We start from the raw sequence: 25249 nt of genomic DNA, 5'->3' as shown, positions 1-25249 counted from the left end.
TTACCAGTAATGAACTACAATATGTCTAAAAAATAGTCTCAGAATCACTGGGATCTGTTCTAGTGTTCCAGAGTTATATAGTAACCTATGAGTAACAACTGTCAGAATTATAAAATTTGGCCTGTCCGGCGGAAGGATGAAAACTAGCACTGGAAGGGTAGAAAACGCAAAGAGCCATCCAAGCCACGTTCAAGATGTACGCTAAGATATGGATGGTCCTTAAGACACCAGCTGCCGCTAGCCTCTTCATTTTGGACAAGCCAGCTTCATCTGAATGGTGGTGATAGTGGTAGGAACCATATGATACGGGCTGTCACGCACTTACCTGCCCTGTGACGTCGCTCTGGCCAGCGACTTGCCTCCTTCCTAAGGGGGTGGGTCGTGCGGCGTCACAGCGACGTCACACAGCAGGCGGCCAATAGAAGTGGAGGGGCGGAGATGAGCGGGACGTAAACATCCCGCCCACCTCCTTCCTTCCGCATAGCCGGTGGAGGCAGGTAAGGAGACGTTCCTCGCTTCTGCGGCTTCATACACAGCAATGTGTGCTGCCGCAGGAACGAGGAACAAGATTGTACCTGTTGCTGCAGCGAAATTATGAAAATGACCGACACTACACAGATCACCAATTTACGACGCATTTGCGATCATTTATCGGTGCATCTAGGCTTTACAAGTTGCAACGTAGTTACTGGCGCCGGATGTGCATCACTTTCGATTTGACCCCAACGACATCGCAGTAGCGATGTCGCAACATGCAAAGTACCCCTAAGGATTTATGCCAGATCAGAACCTTAATTTACAGACACAGTGTTTCGGGATGATTGCCCCTAGTCAGTGCAAAGTAGGAGATCTGATCTGGCAGCAGTATAAGAAGCTTTAAAAATTGAAAATTTTGCAATTTTAAAACCTTTTATGCCTTTAAATCAGATAGTTATATCACACAAAATTATTAATAAATAATATTTTCCACATGTCTACTTTATATAAGCACCATTTTTTAAATAGATTTTTTTTCCTAGGACGTTAAAAGGGTTAAAAGTTCATCAGCAATGTCTCATTTTTTTTTTTATAAGAAAAATTTACAAAAACCATTTTTTTAGGGATCACAAATTATTTTGAAGGTCCTATGTGACAGAAAATACCCAAAAATGACTATTTTGAAAACTGCACTCCAAAGCATTGCACTGCAAAGTGCTAAAAAAAATGAAAGATTTACTTTTTTCCACAAAAATAATGCTTTAGCCCCAATTTTTTCATTTTCGCAGGTGTAACAGGAGAAAATGTACCATACAATTTGTTGATAAATTTCCTGAGAACAGGGATATTCCATACATAAAGGAAAACTGCTGTTTGGGCGCATGTAAGGGCTTGGAAGGGAAGGAGCGCTATCTGAATTTTAGAGTGCAACACTGGCTAGTTTAGATAGAGGACGCCATGTCCCGTTTGCAGAGCCCCTGATGTGCCTGAACAGTGGAAACCCCCAACAAGTGACTCCATTTATGAAACTAAACCCTCAAGGAATTTATCTAGATCTGTGGTGAGCACCTTTAACCCTCACAAGGTTCACAAAATTTTATAACGTTGAGCCGAGAAAATAAAAAAATGAAATCATATTTTTCCCCACAAAAATGTTGTTTTAGCCCCAATTTTTGCATTTTCACGTTATGCAGGGCAGCATAAAGACATGCCCAAAGAGAATCCTGTGAGCTATGCCCCCTTGGTAAAGACCAGAAAATATAGATCTAAACAAAAAGGCCCATATCTATGGAACTGCACGGAGGATTTCTAAAAGAGAAAGCTGGAATACTTGAGCAGCAGCAGGAATAAAATAAGAGCAAAAGCTGAACACTATTGATCTGTTGATAGGTCCTCTAAGTAATGTATTCACAAATGAAAATATGTTTATTAATTTGCTAGTTTAAGCTGCAAATAGTTTATTTGCAAAATAAAAGTGGTTTAATAGTTAGGCTGCTTTCACACTACGTTCTTTTTTAGCATGCGTCATGAACGTTTTTTGCTGCAAAAGTGGATCCTGTTTGTTTTTGCAGAGAAAAACGCATGCAAACGCATGTGTTATTTTGCAGGATCCCGTCACTAGAAGTTTATGGGCGGGCATTGGAGTCATGTGATCGTGAGTGAGGGGAACTGAACATGAGACTGGGAGCCGGCATCTGACAGCTGCGGTAAGCTGTAACCAAGGTAAATATCGGGTAACTAAGTGAAGTGCTTTGCTTGAATACCCGATATTTACCTTGGTTACGAGCGTCCGCAGCTGCTAGGAGCCGGCTCCCTGCACACGTAACCAAGGTAAACATCGGGTTTCTAAGAAGAGCTTTGCTTGGTTACCCGATATTTACCTTGGTTACGAGCGTCCGCCGCTCTCAGGCGGGGGAGAAAGAGGGAGGAGAGGGAGGAGAGGGGGGGAGAGGGGGAGAGGGGGTAGAGGGGGGAGAGGGGGGAGAGGGGGGAGAGGGAGGAGAGGGAGGAGAGGGAGGAGAGGGAGGAGAGGGGGAGAGGGAGGAGAGGGGGAGGGGGAGGAGAGGGGGAGGGGGAGGAGAGGGGGAGGGGGAGGAGGGGGGGAGGGGAGGGGGAGGAGAGGGGGAGGGGGGGAGAGGGGGAGGGGGAGGAGAGGGGGAGGGGGGGGAGAGGGGGAGGGGGAGGAGAGGGGGAGGGGGAGGAGAGGGCGAGGAGAGGGGGAGGAGGAGAAGGGGAGGAGGAGAGGGGGAGGAGGAGAGGGGGAGGAGGAGAGGGGGAGGAGGAGAGGGGGAGGAGGAGAGGGGGAGGAGGAGAGGGGGAGGAGAGGGGGAGGAGGAGAGGGGGAGAAGAGAGGGAGGAGAGAGGGAGGAGAGAGGGAGAAGGGGAGAAGGGGAGAAGGGGAGAAGGGGAGAAGGGGAGAAGGGGAGAAGGGGAGAAGGGGAGAAGGGGAGAAGGGGGAGAGGGGGAGAGGGGGAGAGGGGGAAGGGGAGGGGGAGAGAGGGAGGGGGAGGGAGGGGGAAAGAGGGAGGGGGAGAGTGGGAAGGGGAGAGAGACTGATCACGACAGGCTGGTTTCTGGGCATGCAGGATCCTGTCTATCAGCATGCCAGCGTTCACATGCGTTTGTGTGCTGTTTAGTCAGGATCCAGCGATTTGCAGTATTTGGACGCAGCTCAAAAACGCTACAAGTAGCGTTTTTGAAAAAGGTTAAACTGCAAGTCGCTGGATCCTCACTATAACGCACGCAAACGCATGTGAACGCATGTTGACGCGAGTCCATTGCAAATGCATTGAAATGAAAACGCATTTGCACTGGATCCGTTTTTGCGTTAAAAAAACTATTATGACGCATGTTAAAAAAAACAGTGTGAAAGCAGCCTTAGAGTTTTTCCCATCTCCAAGTTCCTATCCCATTAGGTAGTAGGTGTAATAATGATATTAGCAAATACCTCCAGTTAGAAATATAGTATAGTTCTCTAGATATAACCATGTCTCTTACCTTGCAATGCAGCTTAGGTATCCATGGTTCTGACCACAAGCAACTAACTGACTGTCACCATATGAGTGGAGAACTATAGACACCTAAGCTACAATGTCCTGCACATGAGGTAAGAGACAAAGCGGAGAACTATACTACATTTCTAATTGGAGGTATGTGCTAATATTATTATATCTACTACAGATTTGGATAGGAACTTGGAGATGGGAGGACAGTACTCCTTTAATGGTCATCCATTAGCTGCCTAACCATGCAGACAATCTGAAAAACTCTCCAAATTTCATTTAGGTGCATTGATGGCACACCTTAGCTTTGGTTAGTCTGCAGAGTATGAACGTACTGTAAAGGATATAAACCAAACTCTGAAAAAGGTTTGCTAAATTACATTATAGTAAAGTAACACTTCAAAAAACAGAAAGTCAGAGACGCTCATCAGAGAACAGAGCAGTGTCTCGGCTCATACGCCTTAAAAAAAGGATTCATTATACCTCGAACTGTCAATGTGGCCAGGGACACATTATCTGAAATGGACACTGCCTGCTTATGGCACGGTTTCTAAGAATAAGCCTAATTTAAAACTGCTAGCAGGACAAATACAAAGTAAATAATGTCCTCCCCAAAAAAATTAATGAGGCTGCAAATCAAGGAACAGCTCAATAACTATAATGGATCTTTGGCCTTGGAGCCATAGAGATAAACCTCTATCTTTACCTTCAATGAGGGCGGCAAAGATACGTTTAGAACCAAATCATTACCGACTATATAAAATATAAGAATACAATTGCAGGAGTCATCTCTCCAAGGATGTGAAATCACACCATGTCACTGTAATCATAACACTGTAAGTCAGTAATTGAAGACATTTTTCTTACACTAGTCGTACAGAATAAAAATCGACCAGAGAGAAACCTCAATAGATAACTGCTATTTTGCCATGTCCAATTATACACATTTAGTTACGTTTTCAGACTAAATGATTAAGTACTAGTATATTGGCACATTTACTAATTACGGTACTATTTTCACCCAGGAATGATCCTTAAAGAAGAATTGTCACTTGCTCAAAAAAATGGACTTAAAAACCCTGTAAAAATCCCTGATCCCTTGATTCTGATACTTTTCGTTTTTGCTCTGCTCCACTTCATTGCAGAGATATTTCCTGTTGGTTTTGGAGTGCAGTATGTGAAATCTCTGCTTGTAGTGCAACTTGGCAGTGTACAAATTCTTCCCTGGGGGAGTGTGCCTTCACCACTCCCTCTCAGATGCTGACAATCGCAGCTCGGCAGTCTCAAATGCACCATGCTTTCATTTTCGTGCAGATTTCTTGTCGCAACGTGTGAATGGGATTTTGCAAAATGCATTTTCTTGTATTGTACATTGTAGAGTCAATGCCGTACATTCATGGCTTATGAACTTGGCCTAAGCGGCCAATAATTTATTGGTATACATTTATTGGCAACAGTAAACCCTCTAAGAAGGTGAAAAATAACATAAGACCTTGTTTACACGTTGCGATTTCCAATCTGCCACATGTCAAGTCTTTCAGTGTTTTGCATGCAAATGAATGGGGAAAAAAATTATCAAAAAGGTGGCAAAAAAAAGAAAGTATTTTACAAAGCATGTCTACTGAAAATACCATAACTGTTCTGCAAAGTATTAGTATGACTCCTTACTGTTTAGACTAATAATAATAATTAAAGCCTTCTTTTCTACTAGATTCTTCATCTTTTACCCAATAGCCCGATGCACCACAAATCTCCAATGACATGCTGTTAAAGTGTCTAATAATATATGTTCTTATTCTAGTTCTGTACATTTTCAGTCACCTATAAAAAATAAAAGAGCAGAAAAACTCACCGAGTGATCCCAATGTGACCAAGATGGTTAAAATCCACACAAGCACTCTAGAGATGTACCTGATGACAACCATCAAAATCATTGAAAGCACTGCAAAAAAAGAAGAAAAATTGCATGAAATATACTCTACAATTTCCTCATTTTATTACATTACACAAATCCATGAATGTTGTTCTGGATTCCCAGTTACAGAAGGGCTGCCATAATGTACAATTGCCCTATAAGCCCCTTCCCTCTGGAGAGCAAGGACTTCACCTAGGACTTCTCACATATATCTGACTTATCAGATCATTGGACTCAGTTTTCCCACTTCAATCATCCACTTCATCTATTCTGTATTTTATGCTTGTCGAAAAGTAATGAAAATGATAACACGATAAACCTCAAAAATAATAGGGACTTTGTTCACCATGAAAGACAGTCCTAAACTACAATACTCAAAATATATTGATACAAATTATATCCTTGGTATTTGCCATCTTTCACTGCCTTGGAATAAGCCCGCAAATGTTTCAGGTTCTGTTTTGTATGCATCTCTCGTACATCTAAACTCCAACAAACAGTAGGCAAACTAATTTCGACCAAATTTGCGGATATGAACTGGTTTGGCCAACAGCATTAAGGACCCGGACAACTGACTGTCATGGGAGATGTCGATCAGGCATATTCGATTCCAGACTGCTGATCACTTTGTTCTCCTGGAGATAGGATGTGGCCAGACAAGACTGACTATTACTCTCTGCTAAAGAACCTAGGAGAGCTCAGGTGAATGAATGCTCCTGTGCATGGGAGAGCCGGCAGATTGCCTTCAAACGATCGGCCGAGGCATCATTCATCCGACAGCCATCTAATTAATATGTATAGTCCTCCTAAGCCTGGAAATGGCTCTTGTTCTGAATGGTGTCAGGTGAATGAATGCTCCTGTGTATGGTATAGCCGGCAGATTGCCCTCAATCGAATGATTGGCCGAGGCATCATTTATCTGACACCATCTAATAGGTTTGGCCCACTGAAGCCTGGAAATGGCTCTTGTTCTGAATGGTGTCAGGTGAATGAATGCTCCTTGTGTATGGGAGAGCTTGCAGAGATTGCCCTCAATCGAATGATCGGCCGAGGCATCATTCATCTAACAACCATCTAATACGTTTGGCCAACCTAAGACTGGAAATGGCTATTTTTCTGTATGGTGATGAGGGATCTAGGAGTCCTGCTGTATGGTTTCTCAAAGTGCAGGAGATGGATACAAATTAGAAGATAGACCCTATTTGAATGAATAGAAGTGGACGCGCAGTACTCAGCATCAGCCACTATACAGTTGACAGGTGCTGTGCTCTTCACCTTTGTAACTACTAACAGCCAGGCACCATGGGTACTAACCTGCTAACTGGAGAGGCACCGGGTGTTGAACACCCATCAATCTTAGACTGTTGACCTATCCCAAGGATTAATTTAATAAAATGTATTTAAAATGAATGGCAAAACCCTTTAGCAGTTCAGGGCGATTTTTCATGGTGACAGGTTCTCTTCAATGTGAAGGAACAGATTAGAATATAGGGCTCCTAAATCACGTTACAAATTGTATAATAAATGTAATACATTATGACAACAGCATCACAAATGAAACATAGAATACAGCACATAATCTTCAGTGTTATTTATCAGCTCTAAAGGAAAGCTGTTGAGATAGAGTAATTTGGAGACCTGTGCCATCAATGCCGATGTCTTTCCGAAATCTCCAAAACACTACTTTGCTGTAAATTGTAGAGGCAAGCTTGGCTGGCTTGATGTAGTGTTGTGCGGAACAACAAGTGAATGCTTATCAGTGTTACAGATGACAATGTGTCAGCAGAGTTATAGGTGGCCTCCTGCATGAGGCATTACTACCTCTGGCAGCTACACTATTGATTTTACCTCACAGATTTGCCTGAGAATAATCTGAAATGCTCATGGCTGAGGGTATACAAACAGGAAAAGAAATGATGATGATGATCTATGGCAAGATGTATTTAACCTACAATGGTCCAAAAACTGAGAAAATGTTTTGCCTTAGTGGAAAAGTTAGTTGAGAACATAATGTGATAAATGAATTTAAAAAAGGTTGTTTGGGTTTATTAAAAATCAGCTAAGGGGAGGAAATGATAAAAAAAACTAACCTACAGTTCAAGTGCCATCACTCCGATGCTAATCCTCCATCACTCACGTGACCAATGCAGCCAATCATTGGCCTCAGCATTGACTCTTTCATGTATGGTAGATGACCACAGAGCCAAATGAGTGCTCAAACCATGAATGATTCAGTTCAATGCTGCGGAACCAGCAGAGACAACCAACGCCGCAGTGGTGAAGTGGCGGGAGTCTAAGCAGGAGAGCATGGCTAAGTTCACATTTCCGTTGTTTTGCATCAGTCACATGCGTTGCTTGACGCATGTGACTGATGCGCTGTACAACGGATGACAAAGAACAGAATTCGGACTCCATTGTGTGTGGGGGGCGGAGCGCGAGGGGGCGGAGTTCGGGGTGGGTGGAGCCGAGCTAGGCCATGGCACTGAGGACGTCAGTGCCACGGGGACTACAGGGCTGGGGACAGGTGCGTGTGTGTGTGTGTGTGTGTGTGTGTGTGTGTACACACATGCTGAGTGCGGGATGGGGCGGAGCAGAGCGGGGAAGTGTCGGGCTCCCTGCACAGCCAGGGTAAATATCGGGTATAAGCAAAGCACTTTTTGATTGGTTACCCGATATTTATCTTGGTTGCTAGCATACACCGCTTAGCGCTGGCTCCCTGCACACGTAACCAGTGTAAATATCGGGTAACTAACCAAAGCGCATTGCTTGGTTACCCCCCGATGTGTATCCGGGTTATAGGTGCAGGGAGCCAGAGAGAGCAAGCGCAGCAAAATCCTACGGATCGCGCTGCTCAAAAAACGTTACAGGCTGCGTTGCTTCCACCCGGCGTCAGTTAAAAAACGACTGACCGCGACGCAGCGGATGCAACGCAGCATCATCAGTCGCAATCCGTCACTAATAGAAGTCTATGGGGAAAAACTGGATTCCTGGAAAATATTTTGCAGGATACCGTAATTCCTCAAGGCGACGGATTGTGACTGATGCAAAACAACGGAAGTGTGAACCTAGCCTTAGTTAGTATTTTAACACACTTCAACCATTGGTCAGCTTTTTTTTCTGGACAAACCTTTCATCGTTGTATATTAAGGGCTGATTCATTAAGACTGGTATTGTGCAAAGGCTTGTGGGAAAACAATGAGCTGAAATCATTAAAGGGAACCTGACATCAGAATATTGCCTACTGATCCCAGGCTCCTGGTGGCAAATATGTTTTCATTACAATCAGGTTCATAACCGCACTGTGTGCTCTGTTTGTGCTATAGTTATAATGTAAAATCTTGCCTCAGTGAGTTATTGGGGTGGTACAGTATACTGGCTGGGTCATTGTTGCTTTGATTAATCAGTAGAGCCATGCAATGTCAGTGCCAACGTATTTGGCGTTTGCATGATCCGTGCTCAGAATGCCTCCATTAAGTGCAGCAAGTTGAGGGGCATACACATCAGCCTTACCAAGTTCATTGCGGCCAAATCAAGCAAGTATCTGAGCTGGATGGCAAATATGTTGACACTGACGTCAGTTGGCTTGAGAGATCAATCAAAGGAAAGGAACCTCCTTCAAAACATGACTCAATAACTAGGTCAAGTATACTGTATACCCGCGATAACTATGGGTTATGGATTCCCACTCACAAAGTCAAGTTTTTACTTTATAACTATAGCAAAATGACTACACATATAATTTAGCTCCAAACATCAATATAATCATCACATAATTGCCTCCAGGAGCCTGAGATTACACTGATGGGAATCTTGCATCAGAACATTGCCTTTCTAAAAGTGCATGCCACATAATGAATTCGCCACATCGTCTCAGTGGTGTGCACCTCGCCAGAAAGGTTTCTCCAATCATAGACTAGAGGGGTAAAGTGTAGTCACACCTCAGTCCCTCCCATCTAGTCAGAGCATGTTTAAAATTGGGGTTAAAAAGCCAAATTCACAAAAGTGCTGGTTATCTCTAGCAAGGATGTTTGGCATGACAAAGTACGTTTTTCTCCTTTACCAGGATATAAACCAAATTTGCTTTAGAAAAATACATCTAGGTGGGTGGACAACATGTTCACTATTACAGAATACACCATGATGTAGATGTAACATAGGCATTAGTGAAATGTTTAGTAGCTATTGCTCAGCATCATTAGTAGATATACTCTCAACATAGAAAGATCCTATGCCAAAACCTACTAGGATAATAGTAAATGTACGTTCACAAAGTCAATTCAAACTAAGCTAGCATAATAAGAGCAAAGATGAGCCTCACAGTAAGGTCCTTAAGGCCATGATCACACATTGAGTATTTGGTGAGTTTTTACACCACAGTATCTGGAAGCCAAAATCAGCAGTGGAACAATCACAGGAGAAACACATCACCACTTCTGCATTTATTTGGCTTACAAATACAAAGGTAAAAAAAACCTCACCAAATATTCAACGTGTGCATGTGGCCTTAGAGATCACACATCCACACCGTACCACAAATGCACGTCGTTCAAAAGCTCCTTTTAAACACAAAGTCTCATGATGACATCTTCAGTATTATAGGCCCTACTAGGATATATGGACATCATAAAAAGGATATCCCCTACTCATGACCTCCTATTTTCTAGAATAAAAAAGGTCTGTTAGGGCAATTCCTTCTCTTAAAGGAAATGTGTTTTTTTTTGCTATGTAATCTGAGCAATACTGAATTCAGGGATGTGCCATTTATTAAGCTGTGTGCTCTTGTTAACTTACAATGAAGGCTTTATCACCAGGAAATAATCACTGCCAAGACTAAAGCCCCCCGTCACATTTAACGACTTACCAGCGATCCCGAAAACGACGTGAACTGATAAGGATCGCTGGTAAGTCGCTGGTGAGATGTTACACAGTCAGATCTTACCAATGACGCAGTAACGATCAGCGACCTGTATAACGATCTCGGCGGGCATTGGGACTGTGTTAGGAGGTCGTTGGTAGGCGTCAAATACAGCGATGCGTCCTGCCCATCAGGACATCACCTTTGAAGAAAATGGTCCCAACCATTCAGAAACGACCGGCGACCTCACAGCAGGGGCCTGATCGCTGGTAGGTATCACACATAACAAGATCGCTGCTGTGTCACGAAAATGGTGACACAGCAACGATCTCGTTAGAGATCTCGTTAGCGATCTCATTGTGTGTGAAGGGGCCTTAAGGGGGCATTACATGCTACGATATAGTTAATGTTTTATCGTCGGGGTCACGTCATTAGTGACGCACATCCGGTGTCATTAACGATATCGCAGCGTGTGACACCTATGTGCGATCTAAAACTATCGCAAAAGCGGCCAAAATCATTTGCCGTGGAGAGGTCATCCTAAAACAAAAAATAGTTTACCTCTCATTAGCGAAGTTGTTCCTCGTTCCTGCGGCAGCACACATCGCTGTGTGTGACACCGCAGGAGCGAGGAACATCTCCTTACCTGCCTCCACCGGCTATGCGGAAGGAAGGAGGTGGGCGGGATGTTACATCCCACTCATCTCCGCCCCTCCGCTTCTATTGGACGCCTGCCGTGTGACGTCGCTGTGACGCCACACGACCCGCCCCCTTAGAAAGGAGGCGGATCGCCGGCCAAAGCGACGTCGCAGGGCAGGTAAGCCGTGTGACGGGGTGTGCGCGATGGGCAGCGATATGCCAGTGTCGCACAAACGATGGGGGTGGGTACGCACGCTAGCGCGATATCGGTACAGATATCGCTATCGTGTAAAGCCCCCTTTAGGTCTCCTGTGTCTGCTAGACTAACCACACTGCCTCCTAGCAACAGATTGTGAATAGACAATGTACTCAGAAAGCTATGGGATGGGTGGGGTTAGATTGTTGAGCTCTGCCAAGTCTAAAAAGCCCTAGGTCCATCTAGTTCAACCTTCCTCCACCAATTGTACATGTTGTCACTAAGTCACTTATAACCAACAATATTGTGTGTACTGAGGAAATCATCCAGCCCTTTTATAAAAGCTGTTATAGTATCTGCCATTACTACCTCTTGTGGTAGGGCATTCCACAGTCTGGCAGCTCTAACTGTAAAGAACCCTTTCCTATTTAGCTGTCGGAATCGCTTTTCTTCCACTCGCAGTGAGTGTCCCCTGGTCCTTAGTATTGTCTTTGGAAGGAATAAGTCATGCTCCAGTCCTTTATATTGACCACATATGTATTTATACATATAAATGAGATCTTCTCTGAGACGTCATTTTTCTAAGCTAAACATATCTAACTTTTCCAACTTATTATACGGGCGGCCTTCCATTCCTTGTAGAAGTCTAATTAGCAGCTTTTGAACCGACTAACTTCTGAATGTCATTTTTAAAATGTGGAGCAAAAACCTACTGACAGATTGCCTTTAAGTACCTGATGTATTCATGTATTACATGCATTCTCTGGCTGTCAACCAGGGAAAATGAGTACCTAGTTGTTGGTTTTTATGACGATAACAGTCCCAAGTCTTTTTGTCTTTCTTTGTCAGACAAGCCCTTTGAAAGGAAATGGATATTATGGTGAGCTATCAAATGTATGATTACTGGGGATCAAAACTCACGTCCCACAATAATAAAACACAAGAATAAAATTTTGTACTCTCTGGATGGTTTACACAGCAGTACCAGGCACAGCCATAATCAAATTGGCACTTGTGAGTTAGGCCGGCAATCATGAATTGATGACCTAAGTGGCCTTTTCATCAAAGCTTTTACACCACAAAAGTGGCGTGAGCGTTTGATAAGTTTCAAAAATGTTTGCACAATGCGGAGTTGCAGAAAAAGTTGGCAAATTTTGACATTTTCATGCCAGTTTGATTCAGCTCTCCCAAAATGGGTGGAACTGAGGAGCGTGCACATGCCCACCCTTCCAAGGCCCCAAAACTGCTGGCATTTTGGAGGACAGAAATGCTGCTATAGTCTCTAACTGCAGTAGCATTCCTGGTGCAGAGCATGCCATTCAGATGAAGAGCTGAAGTAATTGATGTGCATCTCTTAATGAATTTGGCACCTCAAGATGGGCATAGTATGCGCGTGTACTACGTCACTCTTGATGAGCCGGACCCAGTGGTTTTCTGAGGAAAAGCCATCAATTTTCACATTAACTTCAGATCACTTCTTCACACAGGCGTGCACACAAGTTTCCATGTAGGCTGAGCAATAGTGCATGCAGTTACCAAACAATACCGGAGCTTTTGGACTGCAGTAAATAGGCGTTGGAGGGATAGAGACGGTTTCTTACCACTGTGCTGTTTTATCACTTTGATAAATGCACCTTTTATCATTTTATTGCTTAAATCAACATCCTAAAATACCAAGTAACTTCTAAAATAAAATTTAGAGGATTCCAACATCACCCAGACATATTCATATAAGCTCCATGAGCAAATATCACAGGTAAGCCGTAGGATTCAATTTCCGAATCCATGAAACTCTGAACGGCTTGTGATATTGAATAGTTAGGATTCTTGTATTTTCTCTGCAGAAAGCAGCTGTAAGCATAATGAAAGTGTAAGAGCACCCAAACATCTAAAATTCTGATCTAATGCTTTACTAAGCAGTGTCCGGTATCATCATTACAGTGGTTACCATATTGTACGAGTATGCTCCTTCTCTGTGAGATGCCACGGAGAGTTATGCAATCCTAGGATCCCACCACCCAAAGTTCTGACTTAACTTGGCTAGAAAATCGGGTATATTTGAGGGGACATTAGGGCTACTTTTGCACAGTTTTTGTTCTGGATTAGAATTAGAAGAATCACCAAATCTTGGGCTGACCCCTATTTTATTGAATAACTTTCCAGCTCACCAGGTAATTCTGCCAGCTAGGATGTGTGATATTTAAAATCACAAACGGGTGGGAACGGGTGAGAAAATCCATCTTGTGTGAGAGATGGATGGAGACTTATTTCAAGCTCATGCACACAGCGCTGTATGGCTTTAACATCCCGCCTTCACAAAGCTGCCCTGGCCGGATTACAGCGTGTCCTAAGTGTGGGGTGCCCTTTACGAATCTGTGGCATGGGGTGTGGGAGTGCACAGAAGTAACAACATATTGGAAGCGAGTAAGGGACCAGATTCAAGCATGTTGGGGAACGAAACTTTCACAAACACCACAGGCTCTGCTCTTCCACCAATTACGCCCCCCCGAATCTGAATCTCAGAGTATGGTAGACAAAGTAAAGATTCCTAGAAACATCCACACATTTTTAGTGGTGGCTCTTCGGGCTTTGTTTATTGAGTGGCTTAAACCAAACACTCCATCGATGGGAGCAATAATATCTCAAATGAAATATCTCTTGGGACTGGAACTGATAGAAGCAGAAAGGAGTAAAGAAAAGTCAGCAGGAAAAGTTTTTCCGCTGTGGAAAAAATTCATTGGTTTTCATTATAGTCCTCAGGAAATCCTGAAAATAATTAGCCCTTTCCGCCATACAGAATGGTATTGTCTGGAAGACCTGGGAGGGATGTTGGGGGTTTTGGGACCATCATTAGACACTTAGCATGTACCATATGGAGATGGTAGTCAACACCATAGCAAGAACATAATTGTGGAAAAGTTCACACTCACATTCTTATTCTTTTGTGATACTACCTTTTATTTTTTCTTCCTGTGCAAGGTTTAGAGTTACAGTTGCATTGACGAACAAATCAATCTCGTGTATGCTGATGTTTACTATTTGACCATGGAATTGACTGTTCAATTTTTTTTATGTTTAAAAATTTGAATAAAAAAGATGTTTAAAAAAAAAAAAAAAATCACAAACATGATTCTCAATTTTTTTTACTTTTTAAAAGTGATCCTGTCAGGTCTGATATGCACCCAGAACTACGAGCAGTTCTGGGTGCATATTGCTGATCCCTGCCTAACCGTCCCTGTATACACTAGCATAGATAAAGAGATCTGTAGAAAAAATATTTCTAATTTCCAATATTTCTAATATTGTTTATTATATGCTAATGAGGCCAGGGACTAGTCAGCTCCATTAGCATGTTAATATATCCCTGTGGGCGTGCTAACATGCTAATGAATTTGCAGCATCAGAGGATGATCACTCACCTCTCCACCGCCATCGCGTTCGACGGGGGATTTCGGCTCAGTGCACATGACCCCGGAGTTTCAGTGATGCGCACTATGAAGCCGGGTGTATGCATCACGGCTTCAAAATCATGTAGTGCACATAACCGTATGTCCGGGATCATGTGCACTGAGCTGAAATCCAGCGTCAGGCAGCAATGACAGCAGAGAGGTGAGTGAAATCATCCTCTGACACTGCACATTCATTAGCATGTTAGCACATCCACAGGGGTGTACCAACATGCTAATGGAGCCAACTATCAAGTGGAACCAACGCCCAGGGGACTAGTCACTGGCCTCATTAGCATATGATATAAGATCTTTAGAAATACTTTTTCTAAAGATCTCTTTATCTATGCTAGTGTATACAGGGACGGTTAGGGAGGGATTAGCAATATACACCCAGAACTGCTTGTGGTTCTTTGTGCATATTGGACCTGAAGATATATTAAGACTAAAAAAATTGAGACTATTAGCCTTATTGCAGGGATAGTGTGATTATATTCTCAGTATACATTTACATATTGTTTAGGCACTGTAGATACATGTGTGAAAGGTAGTATGCCAAGCAGAAAAACATCATGCATAAAATGTCTGATCATCTTAAAGGGATTTTCCAGGTTCTGCACTGAAGTCTGCAGTCACCATGTGGCTGCAGACTCGTGAATCCACACAGCATGCACTGTCAGGATACGCCAGTACCAGTGGTGAGACCTGGCAGTCATGTGACCACAAGTATGCACTATGCGTTCTTCTGGCCACTTTCCAACTAGATGCGAGTGTCCACGCAGTATAGTTGGAATAAGGATGGAAGTGTGTATATTCCATCACGCACAATCACACGACCGACCGCTTCAGAGAATACTGTGCGCAGTGAAAATTCACAAGACTGTAGTCACATAGTATGACTGCAGACTTTCATGCAAAACCTGAAAAAACCCTTAAGACCCTGTGCGCACTAGAAAAAGGATTTTTCTTAAGAAATTTCTCAAGAAATTTTTTGAGTCTGAAAGATTAGCGCACTTGCGTTCAAAAAAGCGCACCAATAACGCATGCGTTTTTTCCGTAGATTGGTCCCTGAGTATTTTTTACCATTATCTATGGCAAAAAACGCAGGTAGCTGCAGAAAAGAAGTGATATGCACATTCTTTTTCTCAAGAAATTCTGCAAAAAGAATGTTCTTAAGAAAAAAACAGTGTGCTCAGTTATTTTTTTCCACAGGTTTTGCTGGTGAATGTCTGCAGAAAGGTTACAACCATTATCTCAAGAAATTTCTGCAGCAAAAACGCAAAGAAAATGGGGGTAAAAACGCAGTGTGCGTACAGGGCCTTAATCTTCGCAGTCATTGAAAGGAACCTGCTACACTGAACAGTATGCCTACAGAGGAGGAGAGGAGCGGACTGATATATTAAATATTTTCTCACAAACTATAACGTGGAATTTTGAATTTAGGAGTCCAGTGGCTGGTTCTACATAATGACTGACAGCAAACTTTTACAAACAAAACTGTAAAATATTAATAGACTGCCCACTGGACACATATGCCTTCATAATACTGGATCTTTTCCTACAAAACTGTATATCAATCTGCTCAGCTCCTCCTGCTCCATAACAAGATGATCCCATATCGAACTGCATGTACATGTAAAGCATGACGAGTTCCCTTTTCTTATAAGGATGATCATTTAATACCAATAATATCAGTGTTCTACCAAATCACAAGCGATGTGATGAATGCGATCTACAAAACGTTCCACACATGTGACATAACAAATGTCTCTTGCATATTTATACAAACAGTTGAAACCAGAGGTTTCCATACACCATCTATAAAGACACATCTCCAGGTTTTTCTCACTATCTGACATAAAATCAAAATAAACGTTTCCAGCTTAGGTCAATTAGGAACAAAAGTTATTTAGATTTGCCAAATGCTAGAATAATGAGAGAGAGAATGTTTTAAGGCATTTTTATTACTTTTTGCAAAGTCAAACAGTTACATACATTTCATTAGTATTTGGTAGCCCTTACACTGTATGACTTGGGTCAAACATTTGGATATCCTTACACAACCCTCTCACAATAGTTGGTAGGAATTTGGGCTTATTCCTTCTGACAGAACTGGTGTAAGTGAGCCATGTTTGTAGATCGCATTGCTCGCACCAGCCTTTCCAGCTTTACCCAGAAGTTTTCAATAGGATTGAGATCAGGGCATTGTGACGGCCAACCCAAAACATTGACTTGGTTATCCTTAAGCCACTTTGTAACCAGTTTGGCAGAATGTTTCGGGTCATTATCCATTTGGAAGACCAATTTCCGCCCAAGCTTTAAGTTCCTGGCTGATGTCTTGATGGCTTCGGTATTACCACATAATCCACATAATTACCGGTATTACCACATAATCATCTTTCCACATGATGCCATCTATTTTGTGAAGTGCATCAGTTCAGTCCCTCCTGCAGCAAAACAACCCCACAACGTGAAGCTTCCACCCGTGTTTCACAATTGGGATGATGTTCTTAGGCTTCAAAACTTCTCCCTTTTTCCTCCAAACTCCCTTTTTCCTCCAAACACAACGATGGTCATTATGGCCAAACAGTTCAATTTTAGTTTTGTCAGACCACAGGACATGTCTCCAAAAAAATAAGGTCTGCGTCCCTGTGTGCATTTGCAAACATTAGTCTTGCTTTTTTAGGTTTCTTTTGGAGTAATAGCTTCTATCTGACAGAGTGGTCTTTCAGCACATCTTGATACAGTACTCATTTCACTGTGGATAATGACAATCTTACCAGCTTCCGCCAGCAATTTCACAAAGTCTTTTGCTTTTCCTCTTGGCTTGATATGAACATGTCTAAACAAAGCACGTTCATCTTTGGTACACAGAACCTGGTCTTCTTCCTTAGCGGTATGATGGTTGGAGTTTCCCATCTTGTTTGTCCTTGCGTACAATTGTTGTACAGATGAATGAGGCACCTTCAGGTATCTGGAAATTGCACGCAAGGATGAACCAGTCTTGTGCAAATCCACAATTTTCTTCCTGAGATCTTGGCTGATTTCTTTTAACATCAACATGATGCTACTCAAAGAAGCAGTGTGTTTCAGATGTGCATTAAAATACCTCCACAGGTGTGTCTCTAATTAACTCAGATGTTGCCAATAAACCAATAATCAGAAGCTTCCAAAGACATGACATCATCATATTGGCTGTCCCATATTGTTTAAAGGCATAGTAATCTTAGTGTATATAAACGTTGGACTTTGCAGAAAGTAATAGAAATGCCTTAAAACATTTTTTCTCATTATTCTGGCATTTGGCAAATATAAATAATTTTGGTTCCTAATTGACCTAAAACGGGAAAGGTTTATTCTAATTTCATCTCAGATAGTGAGAAAAACATGTATATGTATCTTTTTAGATAGTGTATGTAAACTACTGGTTTCATCTGGACACACATACTACACAAGAATTGGGCATATACTGTAATTAGAATGCAGTTTAATATCATTTCATATAGGCATTTTATGTCAGAAATGCCTCTGCATATTCAAATAAGGAAGTCCAAAAAGCGACCCAACTTTAACGGGAATCTGTCAGCAGATTTTTGCTTTTCAATCTGAGAGCAGCATAATATAGGGCACAAGAGCCTGAACACGGGAATATATCACTTATTAGGCTGTGTGTTGTAGTTTCAAAGCTGGGTGTTGTAGTTTCAAACGCAAATCAGTATTTTATCATCAGATTCTGAATACAGCTCACCGACAGAGTAACCTGGCTAATCTGTACAGTGCTCAACCTGTCAATCAGAAATTTTAGGCAGAGTTATACACAGCTCAGAAGTTTTTGTTCTGCTACATCTACATCAGACAAAACAGGGATTCTATGAAAACTGCAAGAAGCAGTCAAGTAAGTGATTCATTCTGGTATGAGGCTGTCTTGCCGTATGGTATCATGCTAGCTAGTGATGAGCGAGCATGCTCACCACTGCTCATTTCTTAATTGAGCATCGGGGAGCTTGGGTACGCTCGGGTTGCAAAATGCTAGAATTTCCCAATGATTTCCATTATGCTTCTCTATTTGAGTCGCGCCCAAGCACTCTGATGCTCGAACCAGTAATGAGAACGCTTGCTCGTCACTAGCACTACCATTTTTTATAGCAAAAACCTGCTGCCAGATTCCCTTTAAGCAAAGCATTTAATACTGGAGACTCACTATGATCATGCAATGATTTGAAAGAATAAGTGCCAATACATTTTTCATACTATAAAGTCGCCTATAACAATACTATACAAACAAGTCTAATAATTAGTAAAACCATTACCTAGTGACAAAAAGCAAAGTCCAATTATAATTTCTTTGCTGGTCATTACTCCACTAATCAGCCTGTGTAGGACACTATTGTCACTGACAAAAGTGATCAGAGCTTCTGCAAACTTGGCATAGCAGGAAATGTTCACAGGAGCACAGCGATGGAAGAATGGAATAGGTGCACTGGTGACACAAGGAGAAAAAAAAACAAAATAGAAAAAAAAATTACTCCTACCGAAATATAAAATGAAAAAAATGTCACATCAACACAGAAATGGAAAGGTGAATGGAAGTTTGTATGTATATATTTTGTAAAGGGATTTGGGAAGAAACGTGGTGGGCGGAGGTTGAAAATGAATGGATGTGATAGCAAGGACAGTCTGTCAGAAAGAGGAGGAGCACAATATAAAGGAGTTCATGTGGACCAATAAAAAGTGGCGTGACCCATACAAATAAAATTATTGATGAGAAATGAGACTTGCTTGCCAGTATCTTACATGCATAAAATGGTTTTCTTTCATCTTGCTCTATCAATTAAAGGCGTATTGTAGTTTTTTTTTTTAAGTGTAGTTCAATAATGACACTTTAGTAATGTACATACCATACACCCTACTGCTTGCTCTGGGGTTGTCGTGGTAACAAGAGCCTAGCTCTGAACCCATATCCTGCATTGTGTTCTTACGAATTTAGATCACGCAAAATGATTTACATGCATAGTTGTGTCATTCATGCATCTCCTTGTCTGCAAATGCTGTACAATTTATCCACAAATGGGATCCCCAACCAGCAATTTGCTGTTACCCCTTGTTTTGTTTTTCTTTGTTGTTTGTTTTCTTTTTAATTAGCACTTTCGGTGTAAAAATATAGCATTTATACAAGCCATTCATTGTGCCTTGTGATTGACGTAATGGTCTAAAACCACCATGGCATCTTCAGCGCAAGCAGTAATGTAAGCCATATTTACTTTACTGTGACCGGAGATCAGGAAAGAAAAAACAGAACAACGGGTATAATAGAGTCAGTTACCTATATACAATGTATTAAAGGGAACCCGTTAGGTGCAATATGCACCCAGGACCATGAGCAGTTCTGGGTGTATATTGCTAATCCCTGCCTAACTGCCCCTGTATACACTAGCATAGATAAAGAGATCTTTAGAAAAAGTATTTTTAAAGATCTTATATGATATGCTAATGAGCGCAGCAACTACTCACAAGGGCATTAGTTCCTGTGCTCATTCTGCCCTCTTAGCATGCCCACAAGGGTGTATTAACATTCTTTTCAATGCAGTATCAGCAGCCGTGACGCATGTACCAGTGCCCATTGTTGCAGACTCAGACGCCGGGCACTGCTCATGATCAGGTCACCGCACTTCTGGTCATGTGCACTATGAAGCCGGGTTTACGCGTCTCGAGAGGTCTAGTGTGCATGACCGGAACTGCCGGGGACTACTGATTATGCGCATTGCCCGGCGTTTCAGGCTGTAGCAACAGACAGGTATACACATCACCGCTGGTGAGAACGCTGGCAGTGGGTATTGAATAGCATGTTAGCACGCCCCCTGTGGGCGTGCTAACATGCTAAGAGGGTGGAATGACAGCAAAAACTAATGCCCTTGGGACTAGTCCCTGGCCTCATTAGCATATCATAAAGGATCTTTAGAAATACTTTTCTAATGATCTCTTTATCTATGCTAGTGTATACAGGGACAGTTAGGCAGGGATTAGCAATATACACCCAGAACTGCTCATGGTTCTGGGTGCATATTGCACCTGACACTTTAAGCTACATTTTGTTCTTAATAAAATCTGTAACAATATTTACACAAAGTAGAAAAGCATAACATAGCAAAAAAACATGTTTTTGAGAGTTTCTCAGTTCTAGAGACTTACCTTGTTTGGAAAAGCAGTTTAAATGGTTATTAATAATATGGGCTTATAATAATGTACACATATATTTATTCATTTTTGCTAAGACCACCCATTTTAAACCTGCCCCATTTTACACATAACCCCCCCTATGTATAACCCTCTAGTTGCCATTGGAACCGTCCTTTAGTAATTCCAGCTAATAGTCGATCATCGCAGTGCATACTCTCTCATCCGAGTTCCTGTCAGAATTGCTGTGCTGTGTCTGGAACGGAGTTTCAACCGTGAGGGATGACGTATTGAAAGAGGCAAAGCCTACTTCATTACAGTGCAGGAATCAACAATGTCTAGGTGTGATGGAAATGAAAATGCACCAATCATCAGGATTCTTCTATATAACCTAAAGCCAGTGCTATATTGGCACTATCAGGCTGATTCTATACATACCTTTAGTTGTCAGCTCGGATATATAGGTTTTGAAATACAAGCACGTAAAATGAGCAGCTTTTTGATTGGCAGCTGCTGATCAGCTGATAGCTGGGGTGGGTATTCATAGTGATTCTCGCCCCCTGCCTGTCCATCCTCCCTGTTATTTATGCTAATTCTATTGTAGAATCATTTAACTAACTGACTAGAAGGACCTGTGCTGATGTCATACCCATGTGACTAGAAGGGGCAGGGCCTCAGCCAACACAGCTGATACCAGGAAGCAACATTATTTTTCTATTGGCTGAGGCCCCGCCCCTTCTGGTCACATGGTATAACATCAGCACAGGTTCAAGAAAGAATCTTTTTGTTGAGCTTAGGCTATGTGCGCACTTGCAGCAAATCCGCGGAAAATCCGCGGCAAAATCCGGTATGTTTCGCTGCAGAAAATGTTCATAACATCTCTGCAGTGAATCACCAGCAAATCCTATGGAGAAAAAAAAATCCTGTGCGCACTGGGCGGAATTTGACAGCTGCATGTTTTGCTGCGGGAATCCCGCAGCAAAAACAAGTGCATGTCACTTCTTTTCCGCACATCGCTGCGGGATTTCACTCCATTGACTCAATGTTAATCATGAAATCCCGCAGGGAATAACGCAGGCAGCAAATTCTGTGCGGTTCACTGCGTTTTCCTGCGTTATTCCCTGCGGTATTTCGCGGTTTACCTCCGGTAATGTGCATCACCTGTCTGCGGTTTTGCAGGGAAGTGATGTCATTACAGGAAGAGGAAGCCGTGCAGAGAGTAAACACACACAGATCACACACACAGATCACACACACACAGACATCACAGACATAGAACACAGACACAGACACATAGAACACACATAGAAAGAAAACGGAAATATAGAAAACAAAGAACGTGGGCTCCGCTGCATATTTACCTTCCAGCCGAGGTAAGCACACAGCGGCGGCCCGGTATTCTCAGGCTGGGGAGGGAGAGGGGCAGGGTTAATGTCCCCCGCCTCACTCCCCCTCCCGCAGCCGAGAATATCAGCCGCAGCTGCCCCGGGACTGTCGCATGCATTATGCGGCACTACCGGAGTGTCCTCGGCTCTTCTTGCCACCGTGTAGCAGTGGTGGCAAGGTAATACAAGGGGTTAATGGTGATGGGGGACCACCGCCATTAACTCTAGGCTTGATCATGGCAGCGTCTATGTGACAGCTGACATGATCAACCCGTAAGTAAAGTGAATAAAACACAGACACCGAAAAATCCTTTATTTTAAATAAAACCAACAAGCCTCGTTCACCATTTTATTAACCCCTCCCAAACAAAGCTCCGGCGTAATCCACAGGTCCGACGTCCTGCGCTGCTTCCATCCAGCCGCGACTGTCACAGACACAGGCTGAATGCAACAGACAGCAGAGGTAATTACCGGTCATTTCCCACGGCCGGTAATGTGAACTCACTGCCGACCGTGGGAAATGCAGCGATCTGTCATCTATCTCTCTATCTATCCCTCTGTCTGTCTATCTATCTTATCCCTCTATCTATTCTTCTGTCTATCCACTATCAGAATTAAATGTATTTTTTTTTTTTTTTCTTCAATGTGCTTTATTGCATTGAATGCAATAAAGCACATCCCAACCCGCACGCGGCAAAACCGCGGCAATACCGCGAACAATGCCGCGGTAAAACCGCAGCAAACTGCATGCGGTTTTCGGGTGCGGTTTCCCGCGGTTTTTTACCGCGGGTGCGGTAATCTTTGAGAGCATGCGGAATTTACGCAAGGAAATTTCATTTCCCAGTGCGCACAGAGCCTAAGTCTGTATATGAACAGTAAATATGCATTTAATGTGCGCCATAACAAATAATGCGATTCTGGAAATAACCATTTAAAAATGGAAGACATAACTTCTACAAATAATTAAGCTTATCTATCACTACATAGGTTCCGGCTAACATAGGAGATACTAGTACCTGGATATTTGGACAATTATTTTTGTCATGTACTGTCAAACTGTAAGATGTCAAGAGTACAGAGGGACTGTAGGTTTGAGATCAAGCATGCCAGATACTGATTACCAGTATGGACGTGATCAACATACAAAAATATAGACGTATCATGTTTTAGAAAGCTTGGTATATTGAAAATATATAAGACATACATTTAACATTTTTTTTCTGACTAAAAGTAAAATTCAACCCCAAACTTGAAAATTGTGAGTGATCACCATCAAGAATATGTCCTCTGTAACGCGAGCATTTTGTCCATACAGGCCCTGATTCATCAGTGTTTTTGCCAGAATTCTTGATCAAAACTGAAAGGTCACAAAATAATTGAGCAACTTTCAGTTGTGTGAATATTTGGGGGTTTGGCATTATTATGCTAGTCCCAGCAAGCTCCAACAACTTAAAAAAATGGGTGGAGAGGCGAAAAGTGGTGTAAATTATAACGGATGTACTCTAGTGCCTGACTTGAGTAATTTTCCAGTGGAGGTGCAAGACAGATGTTCAACAAAACTAGGGTTCAAAACACCAGTCTTGGTGAATCAGGCCACAATTTTTTTTAATTTTTTTTTATCACGATAAATCACAAGTAAGCACCTTGCATCCACCAAAAGTAGCTCTCAAAATACAAGTTTGGGAGGGGAGCAATGGGTTTAATTGGGTTGTACAATTAAAAAGATCATACTATAAAAAGGTGTTTAAAAAAATAGTGATACAACTTACCAATATGCCGCTATTCTCAGAGTTGTTCCAATCATCAACTATGCCCTCCTGTCCCAGGTTAGGTAACGGTACTTCTCGCTCTGCACTGGATACTGGAGAGCATTTACTGTGCTGGCAGTTCATTGGTGCTTTGTGTGAAGGGGGTAGCCGACTGGCTCATTTTAATAGCCAAGCTAGCCCCCTTATTTTTCTATGCATTGGCAGTGATAGAGAAGGGGGCTGACTAAACTATTGAAATGTGCATTTAGTCAGTCACATTTTACACAAACCACTTATATATGCCAATACAGGAAAGGCCTTCATTAACAATGAGTGAGCACTACCATGCTCGGTACTTGTAATGGTTAGTGATGAGCGAGCACTACCATGCTCGGTACACATATCCCTTAGTGATGAGTGAGCACTACCATGCTCGGGTGCTCTATACTCGCTATAAGCAGTTGATGCTCAAAAAGGGCGCGACTCGAATCCCGAGTATAATGGACGTCAATGAGGAACTCTAGCATTCTTCTGGAAGATCTTCCGGAAAAATGCTGAAGTCCCCTATTGACTTCCATTATTCTGGGGTGCTCGAGTTGTGCCCATTTGATCATCCAGCTGCTCGTTCTAAGTACAGAGCACCCAAGCATGGGAGTGCTTGCTCCTCAGTAGCCCCCCTGTGTCAAAAAAAGGGCTGAGAAAGGAGTTGTCAAAAGCCAAGTCGAATGAGGACCAGGCTCTTTTATCCTTACACAAATCAATTTTCATCCTAACACTATCCGGGTAACCATTTTACTTGATTGAGGTCCAAACTGCATTCTTCTGTACAGCAACAGTTCAAGAACAATATTACCCTTTTGCTCGTACGCTGGTCCTTGCTATGTGAAATTGAACAAATCACTAAGTTAGAGACTATCAGTGATTTGCCATAACTTACAATGGTGATAAAACCCCTTTAGGCCACATGTTCACGTTGAGTATCTGGTGAGTTTTTTATCTCAGTATTTGTAAGATAAAACCAGGAATAGAACAATCACAGGAAAAATATAATAGAGACATGGCACCACTTCTGTATTTATTACCTACTTCTGGTTTTAGCTTACACTGAGGTAAAAACTCACCAAATACCCAATGTGTGCCCGTGACCTTACAAATACTGAGGTAAAAACTCACCAAATACCCAACGTGTGCCCGTGATCTTACAAATACTGAGGTAAAAACTCACCAAATACCCAATGTGTGCCCGTGACCTTACAAATACTGAGGTAAAAACTTACCAAATACCAAAACGTGTGCCCGTGACCTTACAAATTCTGAGGTAAAAACTCACCAAACACTCAATGTATACACGTGGCCTTACTTACTGCAGATATTCTTCAATAAAGCCACGTGCACATGTTGAGTATTTGGTG

General features: G+C 42.4%; 1 protein-coding gene across 1 annotated transcript in view; it reads right to left on the bottom strand.

The window, feature by feature from the left end:
* SLC44A1 (solute carrier family 44 member 1) overlaps positions 1–25249 on the bottom strand; it is a 147304-nt gene that overhangs the window by 39644 nt on the left and 82411 nt on the right. The window contains exons 6-7 of the mRNA XM_075351063.1: positions 18841–19010; positions 5332–5421 (exon numbers count right to left, since the gene is read on the bottom strand). Coding sequence (XP_075207178.1) covers positions 5332–5421; positions 18841–19010 — 260 coding nt within the window. The remainder of the gene's footprint in view (positions 1–5331; positions 5422–18840; positions 19011–25249) is intronic.

Source organism: Anomaloglossus baeobatrachus, chromosome 1, assembly GCF_048569485.1.
Source record: "Anomaloglossus baeobatrachus isolate aAnoBae1 chromosome 1, aAnoBae1.hap1, whole genome shotgun sequence".
In the NCBI taxonomy this organism is placed as follows: domain Eukaryota; kingdom Metazoa; phylum Chordata; class Amphibia; order Anura; family Aromobatidae; genus Anomaloglossus; species Anomaloglossus baeobatrachus.
The sequence above is the reverse complement of the archived record's forward strand: the minus strand, read 5'-3'. Positions and strand labels throughout refer to the sequence as shown.